At 42.1% G+C, this 22873-nt stretch overlaps 2 protein-coding genes across 2 annotated transcripts; both read left to right on the top strand.

Moving 5' to 3' along the window:
• The first annotated feature begins 776 nt into the window (after nucleotides 1–776).
• LOC108113629 (neuroendocrine convertase 2) lies at nucleotides 777–17466 on the top strand. Its single transcript, XM_017224297.2, is given in 13 exon segments — nucleotides 777–1364; nucleotides 1366–1377; nucleotides 11267–11374; nucleotides 12196–12466; nucleotides 12545–12582; nucleotides 13027–13103; nucleotides 13486–13574; nucleotides 14095–14270; nucleotides 14340–14653; nucleotides 14901–15134; nucleotides 15199–15363; nucleotides 15493–15610; nucleotides 15667–17466. Coding segments are annotated over 13 exon segments (1965 nt in total). The 5' UTR covers nucleotides 777–1163; the 3' UTR covers nucleotides 15829–17466.
• Nucleotides 17467–21791: 4325 nt separating this feature from the next.
• On the top strand, nucleotides 21792–22873 carry LOC108113556. Its single transcript, XM_017224149.2, is given in 3 exon segments — nucleotides 21792–21806; nucleotides 22081–22155; nucleotides 22157–22873. Coding segments are annotated over 3 exon segments (726 nt in total). The 3' UTR covers nucleotides 22793–22873.

Genomic DNA, 22873 nt, shown 5'->3' with positions numbered 1-22873 from the left:
TCGTGCCGAAAGTCGGCGAAAGTCAAGTATGCTGCCATATGTTCACGGAGCGCAGCATAAACCAATAGCAAAACAGTGGCTAAAATTTAGCACGAGGTGGGTGGGGTTGTGGGTGCTTAATGGCAGCGGGCGGCGAAACTGGTGACGTCTGCGGGCCGCCTAAACCGCTGCAAAAGCCAAGCCAGTCGGGATGGAATGTCGGAGTCAGGAAAAAAGTCAAAGTAAAAGCTTAGACAGAGCAGCTGAGCGATAGCAGGTGAACAGGGGCTTAGTTAGGAGATTTATTGATGGGTCTAAACCTCTCTTTAACGAAATTCAGAAAGGGTATTTTAATTTTTCAAGAATAAAGTTTTCAAAATTGTCTAGCTTATTTCGGGGACAGCAAATAACTTTAAAGTTAAAAGGCTAAAACTTACTCGTTACACGTTTTTTTATATATTTATTTTTCATATATATATAAAATTTCTAAACATTATTTAAGTATTTAGATGAAAGAAAGTAAAATTTATAACAAAATAAAAAAGCAAAATCAATTTATTTATGGCTTACAAAACGTCCCTTTGTTGAAGTCCTGTAAACGCCCCTGCGTGAGCAAACGGGATAGCAAGAGATGCGTTTAGGGGTGCGTCAAGTGGGTGGTGGGTTGTTTTACGCCGCTTTTTCGAGCTTTCGAGCGAGCTTCTTTTTCCGAGCTTTCGCCTCCGCTTTGGCGCCTGGCGGACATTCATAATGGCGTCCGTCGATACCGCTGGCAAACAGTTCTCAGCGCGCAGCGCCCCAGTGAAGTTCGTGGCAGCGCACAAAGACCCCAGCCGAAATACAAAAAAAAATTTACTCCAGGCGGAAGGAAAGCACAACAAGCTCCAGAAGAGGGCCACAAATATACAATAAGGAAAACAAATCGCCACCACAACAAAAGGACATTTTCCAGCCGAGAAACTTGATCCTGATTCCTCGATTCGCGTGGCCAACTCAGAAATAAAAACGCTGGTTGTGCAGTGAAGCGCGGCTTTTATTTTCGACACCACATCAATCCCACCAAATAAAGAAATCCCCTTAAGGGACACCCCCGCACTTCTTGTTTTTACGGGCTGCCAGAGTTGCCCCATCGTCGCCAGGAGCCAGGAGAACTTCTCAAGACCAAGGCGTTAAATCTGAATTCCATGGCAGCAGCCGCATGGAGCTGGCTGTTGGCCCCATTCCTGCTCCTCCACTTGACCAGTGCAGGAGCGGGCGGAGGAGGAGCAGGAGCCGGAGCAGGGTTGAGTGGTCCCTCAGTTTTCACTAGCTCATTTTTGGTTCGTTTCCGTCGAGGAGTGGACAACGGGTTTGCCCATGAAGTGGCCGACAAGTACGGCTTCGACTAACCTAGGCCCGGTAAGTGGAATGTGCGAAAAATCAATTATTATATTGCCGACGGCCGGGCCGAATCATTCAGGCCTGGTTGCGAGCGTTTCAGGCTGAAATACTGCACTTGTCAGGCGAGTGTCAGGCGTTAATTGCGATTGCTCGAGGGGTGTCTCAGTCTGTACGTGTTTGAGTATATATGTGTGTCCTGTTTGCCAAAAGCGTGCTCAGAATGCCAAAGGCAGCTTTTGGCCAGCAGGCAACCGCCAAAGTTTTCGGCTCTGGCATTGGCCAACTTCCGTCGGCAGAGCGGAGTTTCCGTTGCATACTGCTAGGCGCAAATTTGCGCATTGCATGCTAAACAGCCATTGCATTCGATCCAAGGTCAACGTGGAGAAATTAAACTTTGACACACACGGGGGTAAATAACACCATATTAGGTCAGTCATTTTGCATATAAATAGCTTCTGTCTGAGGCACTTTGACCTGTTAGTCGCTATAGCAAAATGGGATCAATCAATTTTTATTTTAGCCTTAAAGAGTCGAGGGGCTTTAACAGAATATTATTTCATGTTAACAAGTATGTCATTCTTTATGTCAAAATAATCTAATTAGTATATATTTTTATCATGATAAATAAAACTTAAAAGTTCAACTAAAACTATAGTTTTTAAATCTTTTCGTAATCATTCTAAAATAAATACAAAGAAACAATATAACACATAACTTTGGTCTTGTTTCCCCCAGCAAAAACAGCAGCGAATTTAACTTTCTTGTCACTGAAGTATTCTACAATCCTGACAGCATTACGATTTCCACAGAGACCTCGTTATGTCTTTGGCATCCGTCAAAATAATGCATAACCATTGCCCAATTCTGTCAGCGGTTGACAGCTGTGACGCGCACTTGTTGCACACGCTCAGATTGGGTCAATAACTCATTCGAGGATTTCAGAATTAATGCGAATTCAAGAGCTGGAACGGACGCAATTAATTAGGAACATCAATAACAACTAGTGTGCTTGAGATGGGGTCAGGTCTTCGGAATGGGAATCGTAATAGGGGGCGATACATAAAGCAGGCGTTAAATCCAATTAACTCTCCTATTCCTTGGTAATCCGATATCGAGTCGGCACCTGAGGCCCCAATCCTCCTACTGGGAGTTGTCCTTGTTATCCGCTGGCTTTATTGCGACATCGATGCTGTTTGCAATGGCGCAATCTCATCTGCCCCCATCCGCAACCGAAAGCTGATTGCATGCCACAGTTGCCATGGACACTGCTCTCGCATTGCACAAGCTTACGTACGTGCCCTGAGAAAGGACTAATTGCGTCGGAAAGTTTTTCTTGTGAAGAATAAGAGGAGCAGCAATCTGTGCAGTTTCCACGACTAATTCCTGCGCAAGTATCAATGACTGTTGACCTGCAGCGTTTTCAGGAAAATTACTCATTTTCCTGTAATCTCTGTGAAATTATTTATGGCAGAGTACTACTTAATTATTTTTTGATTTTTTTTGCTGCTTGTTGGTTTTTCCCTCGGACTTCGAACTCGTTTTAGATAATTGCCAAAACTCCCATGCTCTGCGTGGGTGTGGCCCTTGTAATAAAATTGCGGCACATATAGAAGTTCGAAAAAGCAAAAATCTGTTGCTCCTACGTCAAACGCTATCGCCGAATACAAATCAAAATGTATCCCAAACTGAAAGTGTGTGCTTACCAAGGGCAAACTCACTTTTGCTCTCATTCCAATCGATATTGCGTATACGCCGCCGCGTCTTATCTGCGGGACTTTGACGATGTTGCTGTGTTTAGATTTTATTGCCTTTGATGTTACGACCTTATCGGCAGTAAAACGTTAGATTCAGTCAGCTATTGCCGTGCAAATCTAAATAAATCTCGATTCCTGTTGAATGTAATTGCTGGCCGACAATTTGAAAAATAAAAAAGAAACATAGGCTGTAAAGGCAAAGAAAGTGAAAGTCAATTTCTTGCTTAAGTAAATACATATGCTTCCTTACTGCCCACGCAGGATTTCTGCCCACACACTGGCTGGAGTTTAATACCAGCAGCTCTGCAATTTTATGCCCAGTGGTTGGCCAAGAATAATTTCCAAAGTTGCCTAATGCCACAAAGCGGCCCGTTGTCTTTGCGATGATTAAAAGTTTATCTACAACCAGGCTCAGAGCCTTTAAGCATGCATAGTGTGTCTGCATGTTTTGTGTGTACTAACTTTAAAAGCCAGCAAACTCACCTGTCAGTGAGCCCTGCCCCTCTCGACCATCACCATCCTCCTGAGCCGCTTGTCGTCGTTGTCGGGGCTGGGAGCCAAATCCTTGCATAAAGCGTTAAGTCAGGACTCCTTTTGACGTGGCCAACGGCAACAGGCGTTAGTTGTTTGCCCCCTTCTCCCTTCCGCTTGGTGTTGCTGTTTGAAAAGCTCTCTTAAGTCCCAAGAACATCAGCAACAATAGTGATTGCAGGAGCAACAGCAGATTATTACAAGAACGTTTACGGGGACACAGGAAAATATCAACAAAATTGGTTGGTTTTAGTAAATTTTCTGTTAGGATTTTGATATTTACCTTCTTAAGACTGAATAGAGTAAACAAGTGAATAGATGCCATGGTATCTTTGAAGATCTGAAAAGCAATTTCTTCCTTTAGCCTTGATATTAACAATGTTATAGAAATGTTTATTTGCTAATGAGGACCTTCCATATAAATGTCCTTATTATGCTCTGTTCATTCACACCCTTACAAGTATTTGCTTCTCTTAAGTTTGGCCTAGATCTGTCAGGAGTTTCAGAAATGTCAACGCTCATCTGGTATGCATAGTTTCATATTTGCTAAGCCATAGTTTTCTCATAAATTATGCAAGAGTGTTGTGACCTTATTAGAATGCCAACGTGTACCCGTAGTTGGCCTGCATAGCCCCAACTTACTAAGCATCTGAACTTATCTTGGCCACAAAAACCAAACCGTATTTTGTTGTTTTTAGCTTGAAAGAGAGAAGAGTTGATCTGCGAAGACAAATGCTCCAATGACTTTGCGGTCTGACATTGGCACATTCGTCTCCGTTTGCTTATCTTTGGCTGTTTTCCTTTCATTTATTATGCCAAATGAAAAACGAGTTTACAAATTTGGTGGCCGCTCGCCCAGATGTTTGCAAATTAAAGGCACGGACATTTGGAACCCAAGGCTAGCATATGTTGGCAAATACAAGACAAACAGAGGAGGCACATTCCGCTTTCAGTGAATGGCGCTGGACAAACAGAGACGCAGTTGGAGTTCAAGATGCCAGATGCCTGGGAAAAATCTCGCCCCAAAAACCGCAGGCACACACGCCACCACCCACTGCACACACACACTGTGTCTCTCTCTTTCTTTCTCTTTGGCGAACACACAATGCCTTATCACGTATACGCAGTGTTGTGGGCCAAGTCCAGGCGCATTATTTATTTATTTTTAGCCCTGGAAAGCAGCTCGATGGTCCTTTACAGGACAAAGGCTGCCCATTGTAGGGACCAGATGACAACAATTTCTCACAGATGGAAGTTTTACGGCTATTAATGCAGCAATTGGCTAGGAATAGTTTTGTCTGGTGTTTTTTCCGTGATGCCTTCAGCATTTATAGTTAAAGTACTAAAAATAAAGCTAGATAGACGAAAAATTTGACCAATTTCGAAAGCAATTTAAGGAACGTTCATAAAAAGGGTCTGTTGTCCTTACACTATATGAAATTTATGCTGCTGTTTATGACGCACACTTGCAGTGGTTTATAGTCAGTATAGTATAAACCATTTTTTGCTTGCAGCTACTGACTGTGTTGCCTTGAAATAAGCGATGCAAATTTTTGAAAGTCAGCATAATTTATTTCCCTTTAAAAGAATACTCACAATATGTAACTTAAAAGAGCAATATGATTAATCAAATATATGAAAATACTTTATCCTCTCAGTGAGGTACTTAACATAAATCAAGGTTTTTTGTCTGATTTTCTTTCAATTTTGATCACACTAAAAGGTTGACATTGCCTCAACAAAATTACCAAAGTTACTTGCCTTAACTTTTCTTTTTCCCCTGTGAAAATGTGACGACGGAAGCTCAACGTCTGGCAAATATTTGCCAGTTTTTCGTTTGCATTTTCGGGGATATTGTGTTACGCAACTTAGCCCAACGCCTGACCCCAGAGATGTATCATATGATAAATGTGTTTTGAACTATAAATATCATATTAGCAGAATGGTAGGGATTTCATTAGCACTAATGCTAATTAGAAAGTTTTTCGGGTTTCGTTTAAACGAGGTCACTCAAAAAGTGTAACCGAACTTTAACTAGTTTAGCTCCGGCGCCTGTTTAGCTTTTCTCGATGTTTTGCAAGGATATTCATTTGGTGGGGGAAAATAGGGAGGCACTAAAAATAGACAAGCTGTAAACAAGCTGCCTGGCTCAGCGCGGATCAGCTCTCATAATGGAACCAATGGACCGTGCTCCTGAGCCCGCACAGGTGTCTCTGTTGGACAGGTGTCCCTAATGCACACTCCACTCTTGCCTCTGCTCCTGCTCCTGCTTTGGCTCCTTTTGAGCGTCCTTGGCTGTCGGGCTGCCATCATGGATAACAATTTAATAAATCAACACTTGAGCCTAAGTTTTGTCAAATATTTTGGCCTCAACAAAGGAAAATACTTCGAGTGCCACACAAAAAGAGAAAAAGGAACCGAGGCAGGCACAAAGACCAAACGTGCCGCTTGCTTTTTATAAATAATTAAAAAACTTTTTAGTCCCTCACTCCCGAAATGTCTGCAGTTGATAAACGAGTGTGTGAATAACACACAATACATAATTACTTTTTTGTACATTTCTTTTTCAGCCGACCTGGCTTTTGCGTGTGCACGCCTGCAAATGTCAAAGGTCAGTTGGTAAAAGTTTTGTTTGCCATGCGGCAAATTTCATTCCGATAAAATTAGATGAAAATCTTGAAATTTAATTAGCCAACTGCCAGCTGGCGTGGCTGGAAAGAATGTAGTTCGTACCCGGGGACCATAAAATGTCGAGTCTCCTCTGTTTGCTTTGAGAAATCGCTCATACGCAGTGTCTGCCCAGCGTTGGCATGTCAATGTCAACAGAGCGCTACAGATAATTATGTTGTGTGCCAGCGGCCAAGCTGCCTTTGCCCTGCTCCGAATAGAAAAGCATCTTAAGAGCTTACTACCATTCCATTGCTTTAAACAACGTTGGCCTTACATTTTGACCCAAATTAAAGGCAAGAGTCTAAATGCATCGAGATTTATTTCATTTTGCCGCACAGTTGCAGTTTGAATTCATTTAAAATGTACGGCTAAAGCTTAACTCAATTTGTGGAAGTTTAGCCATTGAGCCAGCCAGCAAATCAAATGCCACAAGGAGTGGCACATTCCAAAAGCCTCAATCAAAGCTTATTAGTCGAGTTGTGCGCAGCTGTTTGTCTTTGCCGCATCCTGCTGAATTATTCACGAGCCTGGGCCTGGCCATTCATTTGCATTTCTTCAATTCGCCACCTGCCATCGAGGTCTTCTAATTTTAAGGCTGTGCAAATTTGCATGCCATTTATTGACGACTGGATTTGTGTGGATCGCCAAGCTGTCAATCTAAACACGCTTATTTGCATTGTTTTGGCGCAGAAGAGACAGACTTGTTTGTGTGCGAATTTTTCAATTGAATAAAAGTGCCATTCTTGACAGAACGATGAAAAAAAACACTTGACGCGGATTTTCTCTGCATACTAACTAAGTTTAAATGCTATCATTTCGATTTCCATTTCAGCAGTCTGATTTTCCCTTGTAACGATAATTTATGCAAACACAATAGTGCACTGACATTCAACCCATATTATTGATTGATTGATTATTTGGTGGAATGGAAAGAGGACGGCAATTTTTCCTAATTAGAAACGTTGCACTGGGAATCGGATGAATGTGAACACATTTATCACATTGTAACCAGACTGCTATCTATATTATGTGTATGCCAGTAGTTATTGAAGGGCTAATGCCACTAGAAAAATTGGCCAGCTACTGATAAAGTGACTGCGCCTGTCCTTGATAAACGGCTGCTGCTGACGTCGGTTAACTAAACCGGGCCATTTTGACTAACTGAGCGAACAAATTGATGAATGGTTTTTCCTCGGGCCGTTCAATATTTGGATACAAATAAAAGCGACGATTGCGTAATGTCTTTTATCTAAGCTGTTGTGCTTGAGCTGTTCAAATAATCTCTTGTTGCCCAAGGGAATCGGAAGTCAAATGAAAAGGGATTGGTTTCCTAGAAATTTAATCAATATATTCTATGACATGAAAAGTTTGACATTTATGAAATTTTTGTATACCTTAATAATACAACCAGAAATACATTATGTTCTTTCATTAAGAAACAAGATTCCTTTGTACAAATAGAGGGAATTATATTTTTATTGACGCTTTCATTGCACACAATCAATACAGCTTGCCTTATTTTTAGATTGATTATGCTAATGCATGCAAATAAAAAATTAATGGCGTAGGATGTAAGAGTTGCTATCCCAAAATAATATGCACAACGCCCTCATAGAAGCCATAAACGTTTAGCACAAACTCTTCTGTCTGAAACAAATTTAGTATGACATTGAAAACTAAATATTTTATCAGCTCTTCCGATGGAATTTAAAAGCAATTTTGTTTGCTCAACTTGTTGAATGCCCACCATTGTGTATTGTACCATCGGCAGCTGACCGAACAAGAATTCGATTAAGGTAAACAAAGAGGGCTGTATTAACAAGTTAAAGTCCTTATTGTGTGCACACTCTGAGCCCCAAGGCACACACAAACGTCCATTGTTGGGCTATGCTATTTTTGCAGGCACTGTGAAATATCTGCTGCACATAAATACATTGCTCTATATAGAGAGGGAGATGGGGAGGCTGTCATGTACAGCACATCTGCTGATATTTCAGCTTTTTCATCCAGTTTTTCATTCACCTTTCATGAATTCGCGCGGGGCGAGTAAAAATCCATAAATTTCTGATGTTGACGGGCCATGAGAGATGACGTGTCAAGGCGGAGGCGACTTGTGGCCATGATCCCGGCGACAAAAACCGCCCACTCCCAACAGACATCCCCAGTGATGTAACTACACAGCTGTTGTCCTTTTAGCCAGGCTAGTAACGACAAAAAAAGTGAAGCCTTTCGAGCAACAAGTGTCGGCGAAGATGTCAACGGCGTGTCGTTAATAAATTTGCTATTTAAATGCGGCAGCCAACTAATTATAGACACCATTTTGGCAGGCTAAAGAGTGAGCAATGGCTGACACACAACCAAACACACATGTTAGAGAAGGCTTTGGCCAAGTTTTGTGTGTGGGCTGCGTGAAGCTTAAATAACTCACACATACACTGAACAAAATAAGGGGAGGGTGGCGAACAGCTGCCACTTGCCACGAAGCCAAAGCCCCTGTTTCAGTGCTATCCTTACTTTATTTTAGCCCCGTTATCACACAGTGTGACACATTATATTTATAATGGCGAGCCAGGCCATGCCATGCACACAGACACAATGGCAGCTATATTGCTACATTAGACGTCGTCCTGCTTTGTTGCTCTTAATATTTGTGTTCATCTCCTCCCACATAAATCCTCCGACTGAAGGTTTTTGTTTTTACTTTTACTTTTACTTCACGATATATACCATATGCTGTGCTGTGCTCATGAAGAAAAATCCGCAAATTATGCGGGGACATCTAAAAATATGCAAGCAATTTAGCGGCATGTGGTCGACGAGATTAGTTAATTCCCATTGTTTATCTGTGCCGTGGGTTCAAATGCGCCCACTGTGCGTATACGCCATTCTATCGTTATCTATTTAACTTTTTTCGTTAGCTGGCAACATACTTAGGAAGTCCATTAAACTGGATAGGACAAACAAGCTAGCTGGCCAGCTGTTGCAGTACCCATTGAGTAATTTACACACAAATTAACAGGGCATAAAAATAGCCAAACTTCCCCTTACTTTTCCTTATTGTCGAACTGTCTGTGGAGAACTGTGATTGACAGCAGTCAACGGATTGATGGCCCTCAAGTTACGCGCCTTGCCGTTGTTTCTCTGCTTACTTATGCGCGGCACTTGGCGCCTAAGTAAACCAGTGGTGGCCCATTTGCACCCTCACTCCTTAAGTTTCTCTAGGAAGAGTGGAGCCCTTTATTGACTGGTGGTGGTAAAGGCTGACGTGGCTGGCTAGGAATTTATCAATTTGTGACACAAAGTCTGTAAATGTAAAGCCGAATTCTCTTCGCATAATTTCGGGAATATTTATGATTAATGTACACAGAGAAATCGGAGCTTGAGTCCAGGCGTTTTGTAATTCAAGGAAAAGAAAAAGATAACCATTACTCGTTACCTTACAAAAAAGTTTAAAAATAATTGAAATTTATAGCTTATTCTTTACATTAAATTGTTTGCATTTTATGATCTAAAAGTCAAGAAGTGTACTATAAATTTTGAATATTTTGTAGAAATATTTCCCTCTGTGTCGCCAAAGGGTCTTCTGATTCCGCTTGTTAATTTTGCTTGAAAATGATTAAACACTTTCGCCGTTTACTTAGAATTACGCATTTCCGACTGATCAAAGAAATTTCTGCCATTCCTGCAACCCTTACCACTGACCCATATTCCTTTGTGGCCAAAGTGTTGAGGCCAAATTGAAAGTTTGTAGACATCGGTCAGAAAAGCCGTAAACGCCGAAACTGGCAAAGAGTAAAAGCATTCTTCTGCTTCAATTTGCTTGCCCAAATGTCCATATTCATATTTAATGCTGCTGCGAAAAGGACGTGAATCCATAAAAAGGCAGCGTGGGCGTGTTTTGCATAAGCTCACGTTGATGGAACTCCGATGGGTTGCAAAAGCTTTGTTTAGAGTTGCTTGGTGGCAAGGTTTAGGCAATTACCCACGTGTGCTCAGCGTTCTGCCACGAAGCTTTTCAAGTCACCATCCTTATAATTTTCTGCTGCCTTAGTTAATGAGCAAAGTTTTAAAAATAGACTCGCCGTTGGGTTCCTTTTCGCTGGCAATTGATGGGTATTGTCATCGCCGTTCCCCATTAATGCCGTTTTATTGAGGCGCATTTGCGCGAATTATGAATTGATAGCAAGGGCACTCAGCGCCGCACAGCTGCTAATTAATCACGATGTAAGCCTGAATTATGCAGGACGCTAGTCGCCCAAAAGGGCAAAGTTAAGGCTAAACGACGCCCAGCAGCTGGCCAAAACGCCATTCGAGTCTCGAATATCTTAGAGATGAGCAACATGTTGCAGGCGGATCAAAATACATACACTGAGGGAAACGAAATGGAAGAACAATAGTCTCGGGTCTAGTTTTATGTACAACTTTGCCATAGTAATGGTGACAGACTTTTTTTAGGTTCACAGTCTATAATCTTGTTTCAAGACGATTTTGCCTTCGTGTAGACCAAAAATAGTGGACCATTTCCCAAGGGCGGCAAGCCATTGGCCAAGTGAAAGTGGGTTTGACTTGAAGGCCCGTCACGTATCCTGTGGAAACCCGAGATCCCTTTCACTAAAATTGCAGTGGGGAAAAACGGAAAATTACTGGCTCACTCTTGGCCAAGCTACTGGCACTCAATTTACCAAAGCCAATTAATGATGATGATGTGGAGTTGCTGCTGCTGCTGTTGCTGTTTGCTCCTGCTGCAGATGATGATTATGACTGGCAATTTAGCAGCAGCACACAAAACCCCTCGCAGAATGTGTGAGGAATAGCTGGGGCCAAACTCAATTAGAGCGCAATTACGGGTCACGCTTCTAGGCGCAAAACAAGCACAGAATTAATGTGTTTTCCTCAATTAAAATGCCACGGGGTCTAATGAAATGTTGCCTTGCATTCTGGAATCTTTACAGCTGGTCGGAGCCGATGGACACGAGTATCATTTCAAGCACCGGACTCTTCCCCATGCCCGTTCCAGGCGCAGTTTGACGCACACACGGGCCCTCAAGAGCCACCCAGCGGTAAGTAGGTGGAAATGCAGAAAGTTTCCATCAAGGACGAAGGGAAAACTGGCACACTTACTGTTAGTTCAAGCGAAAATACGGCAGAAACGTGCTTAGCGCAATGGAATGAAAGAATGAATACAGATAGGGAAATAAATATTAATTGGTCTTCATATTGATAACACTTTATTTAATAATATTTGTAAAGCAAAAAACATAATATTTTTGTATAAGTTTTTAAGTCCTGGAGGAAATGCCGAAAAGATTTTGATTTGTTAAAATGAAAGATGAACTCTTATTCTATCTACTTAAAGCTATATTTACATTATTATTTATGTCCTTAAAAATAAAATTATAAGTGCAGAAAGAGATAACTTTGTGCTCTGTGTAAGTGGACCAGCACGTAGCAATGTGCCCGCCTTTCCGCAAAAATGTCAAATGCCAGAGTTCATTGCTGGCTCCCAAAATAGTTTACACCGGACATTGTTTGCCGTTCTGCATAACGGACATCGATTGCATTGCGATTGGACGTGGGTCCATTTGTCCACCGAAGTGGAACGTGCCATTAGGCCATTGTCGATAATCACCGTGCAAAATGCAGAAGACAAACAGAGTGTGCATCCATAGGACAATATGGAAATTGGCATGCAAACTAGGTCGTTCCGTTTCTGTTCACAGCTGTTTGCACAGCTTTAGATTAGAACACACTCGCATAACAATGACCCGCATGTTGCTGGGACTTACATGGAGTTCGGGTTGTGTGACAGATGGTCTCTAACCCTAACCCCTTTGCGGTTACCACAACGACCTTAACACTAATGGGCTCTCCCAATCCTCAGGTGCATACTGCTGTGCAACAGCCGGGATTCAAGCGAGTTAAACGAGGTTTGCGGCCGGCAGTGCCCGCCATTCATGGCATGAAGTTCGACCTGAAATTGGGCGAGGCCAATCGAATTGAGGAGGAGCCCACCGACCCGTACTTCCCCATGCAGTGGTATCTCAAGAATACCGGTCAGAATGGCGGCAAAGTGCGGTTGGATCTGAATGTACAGGCCGCGTGGGCCCAGGGAATCACCGGAAAGAATGTAACAACGGCCATCATGGATGATGGTGAGTATTTTCGGAGGAAAAATAAAAATCCAATCAACTTTATTATTAACTTTTTACTTTATTGCCTTTGCTGACCAGGCGTGGACTACATGCATCCGGATCTGAAATTCAATTATGTGAGTTCGACTAACACATTTCAATTTACCCTGACCGTGTAATGACATTTGCAAGCTTTTAATTAAATTTTGGCTTACTGCACATATCAGTCGGTAATGTGGAATTATTCCTAGCCAACAATTGTTGGACTGAGGTTCTATATATACAATTTAATTTGCTCAACAACGAACTGCTGAAACCCCTAATGTGCATAGAAAGTTGGCAGGAAATTGAAGCTAAAAGCTTCAACTTTTTCTGACATTAAAAACTTTCCACCATTATTATTTTCAAAGTGCTTGTCTGTCATGCATATTTAAGTAGCTCTAGCGCAAGGTCTGAGTCTAGGGCAAGCCAAATAATAATGTTACGGAATAAATTGAACAATTTTCCCCAAAGCTACAACAAAAAACACTCAGCGTACATATGTAGCCGTTTTTTATCTGGTTTCATCTACTCTTTTTCAGAATGCCGAGGCCAGTTATGACTTCAGCAGTAACGACCCTTTCCCATATCCACGATACACCGACGACTGGTTCAACAGGTAAGTGAAAGTAGTGAAAGGGGTGAGGTTTTCCTTGGTATTGATTAACCAGTTTTCGGGGGAAATGTCCTTGAAAGCCAAACGAAATTTATAAGATAATCAAATGACTTAAATGAAATTCACATCTTGATGAGTTAAGCTGTATTTTCTTCATTGTCGCCAAACAAACTTTTACTAATTGAAAGGCGGTTGTGGAATTAAGTGCTATTTGCTGTTGAGAGTTTCGAGCTTCATTCATTAAGCCCTTTCCCACAATTGTTAGTTTGGGCCTGTGTGTCAGCTTAATGGATAGAGAGGACTTTTTATTAAGCTGCTTACCTGCATAAAACTCTGTAAATGTTTCACCGCACATCTTACCCTTGTGTTCTACTATGTTTTGCAGCCATGGAACTCGTTGTGCCGGCGAAGTGGCTGCTGCCAGAGATAATGGAATTTGCGGCGTTGGCGTTGCTTATGACAGCAAAATCGCAGGTAAGTGGCTTTCCCAGAATCCGCTGAATAAATATATATACACATATACAAATATATGCATCTTCGAGGCCATGACCTCCGAAGTTTTTGACTGATAAATCGTATTACGCATACGCAGCGTAATCCACGAAAAAAGCGGGGTGATTCAATTGTCAGCTGTAGCTATTTGTGATATTAAATGCAAAGTTCATGGTTCGCGTTTTGTTGTTGTAAATTTAGCTTCGAAAAAAATCATGTCACATGAAATAGGGTGTCTTGTCCTTTGGGTATGGGGCGGCAACAAGTGCGGTCACAAATCCAGCCGCGTTATCTTTCATTTTTTATCGCTCGCCAGGGAGAAATCATGGGAAAAATCGGGAAAATTTCGAAAAACCGCAGAAACGGAGCCGGGAAATGCAATGCCATTTTTACGATTGCCATAAAAGCGACAAGTGAAAGTGACGGGTGGTGGGGGTCGTATAAATATTGATTTATAATTTCCGCCATTAGATTTAATGCATACTTATCGCCCGCTCCGCAGGCATTCGCATGCTGGATCAGCCCTACATGACAGACCTAATCGAGGCCAACTCCATGGGCCACGAGCCGCACAAAATCCACATCTACAGCGCCTCCTGGGGTCCCACCGATGATGGCAAGACTGTAGATGGTCCCCGGAATGCCACAATGCGTGCGATAGTCCAGGGCGTCAATGAGGTACGAATGAACAAAAGGTGCAGGGGTCCAGCCCCGGAATTTATGGCTAATCTTTCATACCACCCGCAGGGTCGAAATGGTCTCGGCAACATCTATGTTTGGGCCTCCGGCGACGGTGGCGAAGAGGACGACTGCAACTGCGACGGCTACGCCGCCTCCATGTGGACCATTTCCATTAACAGCGCCATTAACGACGGCCAGAACGCCCACTACGACGAGAGCTGTAGCTCGACGCTGGCGTCCACGTTCAGTAACGGAGCCAAGGACCCCAATACAGGCGTTGCCACCACGGACCTCTACGGCAAGTGCACGACCACCCACTCGGGCACCAGTGCGGCGGCGCCCGAAGCAGCGGGCGTCTTCGCCCTGGCCTTGGAAGCCAAGTGAGTAATCCCGCCCTGTTCCCACAGAGATTGGTACACTAGAAAATTGATGGTGCCAAAAAAATATTCGAAAGGAAATTAAATTAAAATAAAGAACTCATCAACATTTAATATATTATTAAATATTTTGTTGGCATCATTTAACTATTGATAGCCAAAGAATACAGCATTCATTTTTCGAGTGTACTCCTTTTGTCACTTTATGAATTTATGCTAATCCCACTTGAACCCCCACTTTCTTTGGCAGTCCGCAGCTGACTTGGCGCGACATACAGCATCTGACGGTGTTGACATCGAAACGCAATTCGTTGTTCGATGCCAAGAACCGCTTTCACTGGACAATGAACGGCGTGGGTCTGGAGTTCAATCACCTCTTCGGGTTTGGCGTTTTGGACGCCGGCGCCATGGTCACACTATCCAAGCAGTGGCATGCAGTGCCACCACGATACCACTGCGAGGCAGGAGAGCTTACCCAACCACAGTGAGTATATCATGGAATACTTCCTGGCTTAACATAGCTTAACCTTGCTTGTTCTTAATCCTAGGGCCATCGTCATGGGTCGTTCGCTATTCTGGGAGATCAAAACCGATGCCTGCAAGGGCACTGACACGGAGGTTAACTACTTGGAGCATGTCCAGGCGGTGATCTCGGCCAATGCCTCTCGACGCGGAGATCTTGAGCTTTTCCTTACGTCGCCAATGGGCACCAAGTAAGTTAATAAATAAAATATGCTAATATATATATTGTATGAGATTTTTAGTATACTCATAAGTATATAGGACATCTATATTCTATATCGTATTAGTAACTAATATATCATCAATTATTTAACACATAGATCCATGATCCTGTCGAGACGTGCAAATGATGATGACCACCGTGATGGCTTCACCAAGTGGCCCTTCATGACAACTCACTCGTGGGGCGAGTACCCGCAGGGCACCTGGAAACTGGAGGTAGTGTATACTAAGTACTATATTTAGTTCGGTTATCTAAACGAATCCACCTACAGGCACGGTTCAACTCGCCGCAAACCCGGCATGGCAATCTGCTGGAATGGTCGTTGGTTCTTCATGGCACTAAGGAGGCGCCCTACCGCACCCTGCATCCCTCATCGCCGCACTCTAAGCTGGCCATTGTAAAGAAGGCGCACGAGGACAAAAAGATGAAGTAGGGCGGTTTGAGCAGAGGCGGGTCAGAGGTCAGGTCCAGATAAACATCCGCGTAGCGACGTCCATTAGGCAGCTTGGCGTTTTATCAACGAGTTTAGTGTGAGGTTCAATAAAAGTGCTGGCTGTGTTTTATTTTGGAATAGGATTGATTGAGATTAAACCATTGGTTTCGATTGTGTTTTTCCTTTATGTAATTTCAAGTATTTGCTATTTGTTTTGGATTTGTCGAACTGAAAGTTCATTTAAGCAAGTGATGTTCTTTAACATTTTAATTTGTGTAATAACTTTTCTGATTTAGTGAGCTAAGCCACAAAAGCTATTAAAAATAATTTAATTCGCTGTTTGAACTATTTCTGGAAATTGCAAAGCGCACATTAACGACAGTAGAAAAGGAATCACAAATCCTGCACCCAACACTATGATCCGTTGGGTGTTCTAGCAAACTCTGTAGTGAATATCAAAGACAACCACATAACTAAGAACAATGAAAACAGGTACAGCAGGTATTTGGAGGTGTAGCAAGGTGCGAAGGTGGGAAATAGAGATATAAACGAAAACTAGAACAAAGAAACCAGGATAAACCCTATGTAAATGTGTAATATCTATATGTATACATACCCTATCTTTAACTGCGTCCTATGCCGTTAGACTCTTAAATCTATCTAGTATAAAATACAAACTAAACAAAGTATTTACACGTATTTTAAAGCTACGTCCTTTGTTTTCCATACTATATATACACGAATATACCTACATGCATATACATATATGTGTACTTAAAGGAAACTTAGAAAAAAAAACATAAAATGTTAATCCCATTCAAGCGGAACAAGTTTGTCGCTTCACTTTAGTTGCAAGCCAAATTCTGCTTTTATTTTTTCGATACCACTCGTACGTGTGAAATGCATTTACATACATAGTTTTCCTTTCAGTTTCTTTCGGGGGCCAAAAAACCAAACCAAACATAGTAACATTAACAAGCGATTGTAACGTTAAACGGAACGAGTGTTATGTAAAAACATAAACAAATGTTAAAGTACAAGTGCAGAACCTTGAATGGTGCGCAGAGAGTTTAGCACGTAACGTCAGATGCAGATACAGATTGTTTTACCTAGTCTAATAACTGAGATATAGCGCATTGTTAAAGTTTATCGATAATGTGCGAGAGGAATGAAAATAATTATATATATATACAGAACCATATATGGAGTACATACATGTGTAATTATTAATCAAAAAACCACAAGAAGAGCTGTTGACGAAAACTGTGGCATAACCATTATATATACATACACCGAATATTCAACTATATATGCATAAATGTATGATACGTATATATACATATATATATACATACCATAAAAATAAACGCAAGGAGTATCTTATGTGGCCGTTAAGTTGATCTTTGATGTTGTAGATACAAAACAGTAGCACCCAATAGATGCACCATACCACCCAAAACTATTAAGAAAATGTGTGAATGCTAGATGCTCAACGCATCGAAAACCGATTTATGATTGCATATTTATTAACTTTCCATAGCGCTCAATATGCTTTTGTCCTTTGGTGCGATTTTGTCATTTCCATGTAATTGAACAGAAAGAGAATTTAATTTTGTAAATAAAAGTTAAGAAAAAACGGAATTAAAGTGATTGATTTTTTGGGGGAATCAACTCTATAAACTTCAATGGTCTTACTCCTCTTGAAATTTTTAATAGCTCTACTGAAAGCGGGATTTCAAGTCTTAAAAACATTTTTATTCTTTTGAGATAATAATTCGTTTTTTCGCCTTCTTATCCTTGACTTCACTACGGTAATTTTGTTAAGTGTAGTGATAAAAGCTTCAAAGCTCTGTTCATGCTTTCTACTTAGTTTCGTTTGTGAACAGGAAACTCTACAAAAAGTAAGTTCAAGCTTTTGAGAACCTTTATTTGGAAAAAACTTCAAGCTTTCCTGGAAAAGCTTATTTCCACAAAGGAGATACTTTCGAGCTTTGTCCCATTGGTCTCTGTTGGGGAATTAAATGACCACACTTTATACATGTTTCCTTAATATTATGAACATCAATTAATTATGGAACACTATTCTAGCTATGTCCCCGACACGCTTTCAAAATATAATTAATGAAAGCCAATTAATATGCCAGAATGAGCATGTGATAGCTGCAGAATGTGGGGTAAAGGGATTACTGTCCTGCTGAGCTCCAATTTATAGAAAAACATATTGAATATGACGCAATATTTGGGAAATATATTTCAGCTATTTTCCTTCTTATCAATTTAATTGCGGGTGATTTATAGTTTTCTCACATAACATATATTCTAATAATGGCCAGTCCGAATTTGCACTCTTGTGTGTGAAAAAGGGCAACAGTTTTAATTGTTGACTCAACTAATTGCGCGATATCCGCCTAGAAGACGGGTCCTTGGCGGGTGTGTCCTGCCAGCTCTTTGTTTCTCCGTTTGTTTGTGGCCGGAAATATTTATTAACTAGAAATTGCATAGCACAAAGGCAACAAGCAGGCCGCAGGAAGGAAGGAAATGGGCAAACATGTGACGCACCCCCAGGAGCAAATACATACGCATACACCCCACACAGACACACACACACATAGCGAGTGACTCCATGGCGTATACGGAACGCAACGTGTCGGCTACGTGTTGTTTTTAGGCCTTCATAAATCATCTGGCTGCGGGCATATGATAAATTGTCATACTAATTGTTTTTAGCGTCCAAGACAGGCCGCGTAGAAACGTGGCCACAGGAAAAGGCAAGTCCGAGTTGTTCCATTTACTGTTGTTCTTTAAAATATTTTTGCCCATTTACTTGCCATGTCAAATATATCGCATAACATTTGCCAATTCAATATTGCAATTCGGCAAATGGAGTCTCGAAAATCCCCTTCATTTGAACTTGGACCCCCATAAATGTAAGGGCTCTTTGGAATCATCAATCATAATTAGCCGGCGATATCATGGGCCCATCGATGGTTACGATGACCAAGGGCGATTGTCCCAAAAAAATGTAACTGGGAAGCTATTTGGTTACATGCCCGGTCAATATGCAAAAATGTTACGTTTTTACATGGTAACAAGTTTTTGATTTATGACACATTAATAGTGACAGCTTGCCCGCTTTTGGGTCAGTTGGGCGTTGTCGTTGGAGTCGTCTTCCCCCGCCAGCAAAACAACAGCTTCCCCGGGAGCAACAGGTTTTGGCAGCTGCCATCCGTTGGTCGTTTCAGTGTTTCTGTTACTCTCTTTGACCACTTTCTTTTGGAGCTGAGCTGTTTGCGGGGCTTTTGCTCCGGAGAGACCCAAGTTGGACATGTCTGCGGGACAAAGTGTTTGACACTTTAATGAACTGCCCGGGGTCGCGTGTGTGAGCAGTTCATTAATATTAATGCCCCGGGTGCTCTGTTTTCTTTTGCTTTCTTACAAACGACCGTCGAGCGGCTTTCTTGCGCCATGCGAAACTCGTAGACCAATTCGCTTTGGGCCAGACACAAATGTCAATTGCCGGCCATTAGCTAATATTTCGTAATTGCTCTTTAATTGAGCACCCTGTCTTCGATAGTTCTGTAATGCATATAGACCCTAATTGTGCGTAATAACGGTTTGCTGACCTTTGCCCACTGAGATACACAGTGATTTGTTTCTTTTAATGCTGTCATGATTTGTGTTTTTGGCGCCCCACATAATGGCCCTGATTATCTGACGGTAATTGTTGTTGCCGCCCCTGGGGAGTGGGTGGTTAAACCGCCCCCGAGATTGCTGTTGATGTCATGATTTATTGCCTTGTTCCCGCGGCACACGTGCCCTAAAAAATTTTAATTAACAAAAGCAATAGACCGACCACCAATCCCCACCGCCGTCTTTGACTAGCCAATCACTGCGATTGGTCCTATAAATAAATCTTATCATCCTACGACTTTTGACGTTGCCAAATTGTTACTGTCATTGTTTGGCCTAAGTTCTGTTTATCTTCTGTGCAAAGATAAACAGTAAACAAGGGGACCATCACCAGAACAACGAACTACGAACAACAGGAATCCCGGCAACTGAACCGAACTGATACCTTCTGTGGCCCCAGGACAGTTTATTTACTTACGGACACGCAGCTTTTTGCGGGTGTCATTGTCAATAGGCTGATAGGTTTTGCTGCCCATCTTCTACTTAGAAAACTTGGTCCTGGAGTAGCACCTTTTGTAACAGCCCCAAACTCCTGCCTGGCAACAAATTAAATGAATTCGTCGGTGCCAATGGGCAAAATGATTAAATTAGGAGAGCGTTTTGCTCTCGAGTTCCCCTTGAGGCCGTTTTCAGGATTTCATTTGGCCTTTAACAAATTATGCATATTTATAAATGTAAATGCCGGCCACTGGCCATTTTGGAATGGAGTTGCCCACGTCCACGTCAACAGCTGAGGATGAGGATGCGGATGTGGATGATGAGCAGCCGTCGGCAGCTGTAGTCATCCCTGATGTATGACTCCTCATTATGCGCATAAATGGGTATTGTTTGGGCCTGGCCGAGAAGCCTGTTGCTCCTGGCCATTCCTCGTCGACGGCCGGATCAGCCTGTCTGATGGAATGTTCTGGTGATTTAGGCCTATAAATCTGAACCACACAATGCCGAGCACTGAGAGAAATATGCCCTGCTTACTCCTTTACCTCACAGATAAGAAACTCATAACAAGAACTCATTAATTTTAGGGGATATCTGATTTGTTTTTAAATACTTTGCGACTCAAGCACCCAAAATGAAAGGTATTTAGCCCAACGCCGTTTAAGCAATTTTCGTAAAGGATTTGGCAATCACTAACTAGAATAAATATTATAATTAATATTTAAACAGATCAATTTAACATATTTTGTCACATAACCTTAATTATTTTCGGTGTGTATCTTAACTAGTTTATGATGAATTCAATTGGTAGGTCGGCTGTTCCTCGGGCCGCCTTATCAATTAGAGCACATCGTCAGCATTGTACGCACACACATAAACACTCTCGAGATTTATGTGAAACAATCAGAACAATTAACTGGGCCAGAAATGCTCACTAGCAGGAAGTGAGCCGTTTCGCATGTGTGTATCTCTGTGTGTGTCTATTTATTGTTAAATATTGTTTATGCAATGTCTGTGTCTTGCTGTGTGCCATTTATACCTAATTGAAGGCATTTATTGTTTGGACAGAGCCAGGAAACTCATTGCCCGGGTAAGCAGAGGCAATGTGTGAAGATTACGGACGGACATTTCTTGAACAGTTTGGGGAATATTCCATTATTGAGCTTGACTCTACGGCTTAGTCCACGAAAACACTCCACTATGTAGCCACTGACACAGCCACTGGTGCTGTCGATAATCAAGCGATGACTGAACATATTGATGGACTCGACTAGATGATTGGGTTAAAAGCGAGCTGTGAACCGGGTTCATAACCTGCCGCAAAATATGCAAATCGCAATCTCTCGGCTAATTAATTAATTATGCATATTTTGCACACTTTTTGTGGCAAAAAGCGGCTTTGATGTTCGTCCGCCCAAACACAAGTAGTTCCGCAGATTTATGTAAGACAAGCAACGCCCTAAGGTTGCATGGTTTAAAAAAACAGGTTCATTGAGTGCCGTATCCGAGTATCGTAGCCCGCAATCCGTAACTTGAGACAGGGTTTTGTGTCAACGCTTAAAAGCTCATTTATCTCTGATTAACTGTTGGCAATGTGCGGAGCTAGAGAGTTGCAGCAACCGAAGATGAAACGGAAACCGATGCGATCCCGATCCCGATAGTCAACTCAAGTCAAAAAACGCTGGCATATTGCAAGCCCATCATTTGTCATATTTCCAATTTCCCATTTGGCCAGTTTGTATAAATATCATTGAAATGCAAACGCCAAACGTCAGTTAGCAAGCTTGAAGAGTGGTAAACAGATCCTCAGCACTAGCCATCAAATACTTTTGCCCAAGATGCGTGGATTCCTGGTAAGAATTTAAAATGAAGTAATACCAAATTTAGTTTCCAGGAAAAATGTAAAATGAAAACTTAAAAAGATTAGTGATATCAAGTATGTGATATAAAATAATAACAATGGATACTGAGATAAATATCGAAATCTCAACAGATTATTTAGCTCAACAATTTTGAAACATTTTTTGATCAATGTTTTACCACTTAATTTACTTTTTAATGATTACTTCCCTTTTTTGATTTAAAAAAAACCTGCTAATCCAATCCGTTTTATTTATTCTCTTCCAGTTACTTTTTGTTATTGCCTCCGTTTCGGCGGCCAAGTTGGGATATAATTACCAAGCTGCTTCCAGTGATCGTCGGTTTTGCTGGACTCATCGATGCGGAGGCCACAGGATTTAGTTCTACACACACACATCAGCAGCAGCAGCAGCAATTGGTCCAACAGGACTCGCAACAACAGATTCCTGCTGCTGCGGATGAGTTCAGCAAGGAGTTCTACACATATTCCGCTCCCGAGGAGGAGTTTGCGGATCGGGAGGCCACCGAACACATTGCCAGCATGCTGAAGCGGAATCTGCGCGTTTTGTTCATCAAGTCACCAGAACACCAGGGCCTTACCAACGCCGCCCTCCAGTTGGCCAAGCAGGCCAGTGAGCAGAAGACGGCTATCTATGTGCTCAGCAAGCAGGCGGATGTGGGTCAGTTGGCTCAGCGTCTGGCTAGTGAGAACCAGGCTCAGAATCACAAGCCTGAGGTGCACTTCGTCAAGTATCGCACTCCCGAGGATGCTGTTCGGGCCCAGCAGCTTATTCAGCAGCAGTTCGACTCCTTGGGCGGCAGCTCCCGCAGTTCCGACGAAGGTGTGGCACCAGTTCTGGACTTTAGCTCAGCACCAGCTCCTATAATTGTTCAAGATCAGAATGATGCTCAAAACCAAGTCCAGGCGGTTACACCGCTCACTAAGTATTTGCCAGCGGCATTACTGCGAAGCAAATAGTTGCAAGTCTATATTATTGAACACTTTAACTTAAGCCCTAATTTTATATGCCTAGAAATACAAAGAAGGATACAAATCAAA

Source organism: Drosophila eugracilis, unplaced genomic scaffold (genome assembly GCF_018153835.1).
Source record: "Drosophila eugracilis isolate 14026-0451.02 unplaced genomic scaffold, ASM1815383v1 contig_367, whole genome shotgun sequence".
Lineage (NCBI taxonomy): Eukaryota > Metazoa > Arthropoda > Insecta > Diptera > Drosophilidae > Drosophila > Drosophila eugracilis.
The sequence above is the reverse complement of the archived record's forward strand: the minus strand, read 5'-3'. Positions and strand labels throughout refer to the sequence as shown.